The sequence below is a fragment of the Pinus tabuliformis genome, chromosome X (genome assembly GCF_031772625.1).
Source record: "Pinus tabuliformis cultivar Carrire ecotype Pingquan chromosome X, CPIR1, whole genome shotgun sequence".
In the NCBI taxonomy this organism is placed as follows: domain Eukaryota; kingdom Viridiplantae; phylum Streptophyta; class Pinopsida; order Pinales; family Pinaceae; genus Pinus; species Pinus tabuliformis.
The window spans coordinates 954,901,875-954,908,599 of record NC_142308.1 but is presented as its reverse complement, the minus strand read 5'-3'; the positions used below and the strand labels follow the sequence as shown (position 1 = coordinate 954,908,599).

The 6,725-nt window shown below is 42.2% G+C and overlaps 1 protein-coding gene across 1 annotated transcript; it reads right to left on the bottom strand.

Annotated features, from left to right (window-relative positions):
• Positions 1 to 356: 356 nt before the first annotated feature.
• LOC149142861 (uncharacterized) lies at positions 357 to 956 on the bottom strand. The gene has a single exon (XM_089451609.1). The coding sequence runs from the start codon at positions 954 to 956 to the stop codon at positions 357 to 359; it is 600 nt and encodes a 199-aa protein (XP_089307735.1).
• Positions 957 to 6,725: the final 5,769 nt, after the last annotated feature.

Genomic DNA, 6,725 nt, shown 5'->3' with positions numbered 1-6,725 from the left:
AGCCTGAAGGGACGGGGGGGTAGTGGAAATGATGGGTGAGAGGGGATCAATGCCACAGGTGATGGGGGGAAAGGACTCAAAACTGTATCCGAAAGTGACACAAGAGAATGCATTGCTGAATGAAAATGATTAAAAATATGATCAGAAGAACAAGAAAGTGGGGCGATACCCGATGTAGGGGCAACGTCCATCGCAGTCTGGGATAGAGTCCATGGAGGGGATGTAGATGGCATCCTTGGAGTACTGGTTTGTTTTACAGTGACTCCTTCCACTCCCTTAGAGTGATCCAGACCTGAGGGCTGCTCGTCCACATTCAGTTCTTCAGACAGATGGTGTTTTACACCCCTTGCAGGCTCCTAAGTAGGTGAAGAGAGTAGAGGGCAGTCCTTGTAAAGATGGCTGACCTTGTGACATATTCGGCAACGGAAGGGCACTCCTTCATAATCCAAATTTTGGCAGTGCGAGAGATGCCTCCAATGGAGTGTTATTTTCTCCTCCAGCCCCTCCCTGGTATCCAGATGAACAAGTATTCTCGCCATTGTCATGATCCCAGATTTCTCAAATGACTGGTCGTGTTCCAGATAAGTCCCAAGAGCATCTCCTATGCGCTTGAACACCACTGGAGTCCAGAACTGCATTGGTAGGCCTGGAAGATGAACCCAAATCGGCCCTGCACCCAACCGTTCGTGTTCTGGGTCAAATAAGGGGTCCCATCTTTTGAGCAGAACAGGGGCGAGCTCAATATGCCAGAAGCGGGAAAGAATCCAATCAGTATATTCTTCCCTATGGAAGCGAAGGGCAAACCAGCCTCGAGCCAAAACTTTGATGATGGGGAGCTCCTTGAGAAGGGATCCCAAAATCTCTGAAGTCCACAAGGGAAGGCGCTCCACTAAGTAGTTTCTGCCCCTAACATGACCAACCAAAACCTTCTTTGCCATGTCTGCAACTTCCCCCATTTGAATATCCTCTCCAAGGGTTAAGTTAATGTCCCTATCCACAACTTTGAGACACCTTCTCTTCTTGGGCTTATCAGAGTGCCAGGCCGACGGATCTTCCTTAAGAAAGCCTCTGCAACCTTCATTAACAATATGGGGGGGTGAAGGGGTAGATTTGGGGGAAGGGATGGGAGAATTGAGGCATCAAGAGCGAATGGGAGTATTAGGGTTTGAGCTGCCAGGTGCTAGGGTTGCGGAGGTGAAGGCAGGAATAGAGAGGGGACGGGGGCCAGACTGTGGAATGCGGGAGGAGGAGGGCGTACAGGAGGGAACTGAGGACTGTGGAGGGTGGACCAAGGGAGCATCAAAAGTAGGAGGTGGCAGAAGGCATGTACACAGGAGATTTAGGGTTGTAGGTGGGAGCGAAGGACAGTTTAAACCAGGAGATTCATCAATGTGAACGGAGGGCAGAGGGTGGTTATCAGACGGGCTCAGACTGAACAGAACGACTGGGCACCTGTCAGCGATCGTAGGTTGGCAGCAAAGGGACCAGAGCCCATCCTTGTTCGATGATGCTTCTAGATATCTTGGTCAGGGTTGGAGTCCGCCTCGTAGTCTACATCATCAATCTCCATCAAACCGACAACCACGGTCAGCTGAAACAACAGATGTTGCGGAGGGAGCAAGACAAGTAGCTAGGTTCCAAGTGCTTCACGGAGAGTCACAAAGCAAGTGTCTGTAACAGGGAAGGTGTAACCGCGCCGACAGAGAGATAAAATAGGTCGGCTAGGTGCAAGAGGGCCGTGAACTTCAGGCCCCAGGTTTATGGCCCCCGAGGCCTCCATGGATGACCGCTACAGTCTTGCAGAGCTCTCTCATCCTACGCAAGGTGTCCAAATATATATATATATATATATATATATATATATATATATATATATATATATATATATATATATATATATATATATATATATATATATATAAACATGCTTAGTTATATGAAATAGGGGTCAAATTTTTCCTAGAGAGTTTGGTATTTGATTTAGTGGGCAAGGGTGCGGTTTTTCAAACTAACAAGCAAATCCCGACGATTTCTTCCTTGGACTAGGGATCTATAAGACAATATAACCTTCAATTTCATTAATTAATTTCCACGTTGGTGTGGCCATCATTGCTATAATTATAATAGTAGGGTAGACATGGGATGTTACAGGATTGGGGTGGGGGGGGGGTTGAGTCGATAGACTAAAGGGATGACGTGGAAGTAGACTACCATGTGGAAATGATGTGGCATGAAGAGGTCATGGACGATATGGCATGCCGACATGGAATCAACGTGGCATGTTGACGTGGTGTCGATGCTCTTAGGTGATGTGGAAAGAAGTGGCATGGACCTTGACATAGCCTTCCTAATATCAGAGATTGATTATTGGCAGATTGAGTTTCCTGTTATCAGGATATTGGGTCATCGAATGTCAAGAGGAACTGAAGTGTGTTTTTTATGGGTCTTGGCGAATTGATTATTGACATATTAGGATGACCAACCATTGGGAGGTTAGGGATCTTGTATATTAGGGATTAGGGTATTGACTGTTCATAAACTTGCATTTCCTTTTGATAACCTAATATCTTGGCAGACAGATATTTCCCTGTTGGGCGTGTGTTATATTCTTTCCATGACTACCCCACACGTGGGGGGGGGGGGGGGTCACAAGGGGGGAAGTTGTCCCCCTGTTGGTTTTTGGAACCTAAATTAGGTGGGCAGACCTACCTATGGTTTTGTGCATGGATTTCGCACATGGTTTTGGGCATGATGGTTTTCTGTCCATGGTATTTTGTAGATCCTGTCACGAGAACTACAATTATGTTCTAATCCAGGGTTAATGAATTGGGGTTTATGGATGCTTCGACATGTATATATATGTATTGTAACATTGAAAGGAACACAATGAAAAATCAATCTTGGTAGTCCCGGTTTTGGGATCCAGGGTAAAATCTCTGTGTATATATGTTTTATGTTTTATGCTCTCGCCATTGTTTATTTTATGTTTTTTAGAATTCGTATGCAGGTAGTTTTTGTACAGCGTTAAAACCTACATTTGGTATCAGAGTTGTTTCGGCTTCAAGGGGACACCTTTGCCGCTAAGGGGTTTTTCTTGGGCCTGTGGTAGACCCTGTTCAGTGGGATATCCGCAGGATCAATTCTTGTGGTGAAAGAAGATGGCGAGGAGTGGAAATATAGAGATCTAGAAATTTAATGGTCAGAGTTTTGAGTTATGGAAACTCAAGATGGAGGATCTGTTGGTGGATAAAGATCAGTGGATCGCCGTAATCGGGTACTAAACCAACAACAATGTCAATCGAAGATTGGGAAAAGTTGGATCAGAAGGCAAAGAGCACAATACGATCGTGTGTCTTAGATTTTGTATTGCTAAATGTATTAGGGGAAGATTCGGCGAAGGTTTTGTGGGACAAGTTAGGGACTTTGTACCAATCTAAGTCTCTCGTGAATAAACTGTTCCTATGAAAAAAGATGTATAACCTAAGGATGAAAAATGGAGACTCAGTGACAGAGCATCTAAATGCCTTTAATAATGTGGTAGACTAGTTATTATCTGTTGATATTAAAATTTCATATGAAGATAAGTGCATCAGTTTGTTGTGTTCTATACCAGATTCGTGGGATAGTATGGTTGTTGTAATAGGTAGTAATGCAATTGCCTTTTAGTTTGATGAAATAGTCTCATCCTTGCTGTCAGAGGAGATGAGCTAAAAAAATATGGAGGGCCATAATGGTGATTCCTTATCTATATGAGGATGGTACCAAAACAGAAACAAAAATAAATCCTCGAGTGGGAGATCTAAATCTCTAGGAAAATCTATAAAGGTGTGCTAGAAATGCGAAAAGGAAGGGAACTTCAAAAGGGATTGTAAATCCAAATCTCTTGAGAAAGGAAAGGGATCTGATGATGCCCCTTCTGCAGAGGCGAAAACCACCTCAAATGAAGGTAGGGATGTGTACTTGGCTTCTTCTTCAAGTAGACATGTAGATCATGAGGCATGGTTGATTGACTCAGGTGCATCCTTTCACTTCACTCCCCATAGAGAGTGGTTTTATGAGTATGAGAAATATGATGGTGGTGATGTCTTCTTAGGGGATGATAGGAAGGCTTGAATCGTTGGTTGCTGAAAAGTCAAGTTGAAGTTGCAAGGTGGAAGGATTATAACACTTTCAGGTGTTCTATATATTCCTACATTGGCTAGAAATTTGATTTCTGTAAGCAAGCTGGATGATGCATGTGTAAAAACGGTGTTCGAGAAAGATACATGCAAGATGGTTTGGGGAGAATTGGTATTGATGTGGGGAGTTCATATTGGAACTTTGAACAAGCTTCAGGGTAGCACTGTTATTGATGGGTGCAACAATACTTTGGTTCCTGAAAGTGGAGCAGAAAATCTAGTGGTCTCTGGAGAAAAGACCATGCTATGGCATCAAAGGCTTGGAAATATTGGAGAGAAGGGCCTTCGAATACTTCATGGTAATGGTATGATAGAAGGTATGTCTAATTTCTCTCTGGATTTTGATTTTTGTGAAAATTGTGTATATGGGAAGTAGAATCGGGTGAGCTTCCCCTCTGGTGCTAAGAGGGCGAAATGAATATTAGAGCTTGTGCATAGTGATGTGTTTGGACCTGTGTCGGTTCCATCACTGGGTAAGTCTATGTACTATGTATCATTTATAGATGACTTTTCAAGGAATACATGGATATATTTCCTTAGGAAGAAATATGAATTCTTTGACAGGTCTAAAGAATTTAAGGCCGTGGTGGAAAACGAGACAAAGAAGAAGATAAAGGTGTTGAGGACAGATAACAGTGGAGAGTTTTGCAAGAAGGAATTTGAATAGTTCTGTAAGAAGTGTGGTATAGCACGATAGAAGACTACTCCATACACACCTTAGAAAAATGGAGTTGCAGAAAGAATGAACAAGTTGTTAATGGAAAAGGAAAGAAGCATGCTCAGTGGTGCCGGGTTATGACAAGAATTCTGGGTAGAGGTGGTGGAGACTACATGTTACCTAGTTAACAGATCACCTTCATTAGCGTTGTAGGATAACACTCCACAAGAAGTAAGGACTGGTAAGAAACCTCCTCTTTCACATCTGAGGGTATTTGGATGTGATGCATATGTACATGTTCTAAAGGAGAGAAGAACAAAGTTGGATAGTAAATTTGAAAGGTGCATATTTATTGGGTATATGGATGGTCTAAAAGGTTATAAGCTTTGGAACCCAGAAACAAGGAAGGTTGTGTACAACAAAGATGTGGTGTTTAGAGAGGTGAAAGATGTTATTAAACATGAAGTTCTACCAAAGGAACCCGAGAAGATAGAGTTTGAGCTAAAGGAGGAAGAATCAGAATCTACAACAGAAGAGGAATATGAATATGAAGAGCCACAAACTCCAGCTTTGAGAAGATCAGTTCGAGAAAAAAGGAAACCAGAAAGGTATAGTCCATTTGCTTTCTATTCAAATTTTGCTTTATCTATCACTAATGATGATCCCAAAACTGTGAGGGAAGTGGTAGATTCAAAGGATGGTAAACTATGGAAAGAGGCCATGATTGATGAAATGACATCTTTGCATAAAAACGAAGCTTGGGATCTGGTTGAGTTTCTGGCTGGAAGGAAACCCAATGGAAGAAAATGGGTGTTGAAGAAGAAGATGAATGCAGAAGGGCAAGGTGGAGAAATACAAAGCTTGGTTGGTAGCAAAAGGTTATTCCGAGGTGCCGGGAATTAGTTTTGGTGATATTTTTTCTCCTGTTGCCAAGGTAGCTTCTATTAGATTACTTTTATCTATTGCTGCTGCTTATTATTTTGAGGTAGAACAGATGGATGTGAAGACAACATTTCTTCACGAGGATATGGAAGAAGAGATCTACATGAAGCAACCTGAAGGTTTTGCGGTGAAGGGTAAGAAAGAACTGGTATGTAAGTTAAAAAAGTCTCTGTATGGGTTGAAATAGTCACCAGGATGTGGTATCAGAAATTTCATACATTTATACGGGGACTTGGCTTCACCAGAATCAAAGCATATCAATGTGTGTATTTTAAATTAATTGGTGACAGTGTTATTTATTTGGTCTTGTATGTGGATGATATGTTACTGGTTGGAAATGGCAAAGAAATTATCCAAGATTTGAAGACCCAATTGTCCTCCAAATTCGACATGAAAGATCTTGGTGCTGCAAACTATATTTTGGGCATGGAAATTAAATGAGATCGAGAAAAGAGGAAGCTATGGTTAAACCAGAGGAAGTATGTCGAGACAATATTGCAGAGGTTTAATATGCAGGATAGTAAACTAGTGAAGGTTCCTATTCCTGTAGGTGTAAAGTTATTTACTGAATAGTGTCCCAAGACACAAGAAGAGGAGGAGGACATGTCCTTGCTCCATATGCAATTATAGTCGGTAGCCTGATGTATGCAATGGTCTGTACTAGACTAGACATTGCACATGCAGTGGGAGTATTGAGCAGGTTTATGTCAAAACCAAGGAAGAAGCATTGGATAACAACGAAGCAGGTTTTCAGGTATTTGCGTGGCACTAGTGATTATGGTTTGTGCTACCAAGGAAGACCAGGATTGGACAAAGTTTTGGACATCCATGGCTTTGTTGATGCAAATTGGGCTGGAGATTTGGATCAGAGAAGATCTATAAGTGGGTATGTGTTTAACCTATTTGGAGGTGCAGTCAGTTGGATGAGTAAGAGACAGTCTGTAGTG

Bases quoted from the DNA above. Each gene is read 5' to 3' on its own strand.
- LOC149142861 (XM_089451609.1), bottom strand. From the start codon at position 956: ATGGGGGAAGTTGCAGACATGGCAAAGAAGGTTTTGGTTGGTCATGTT.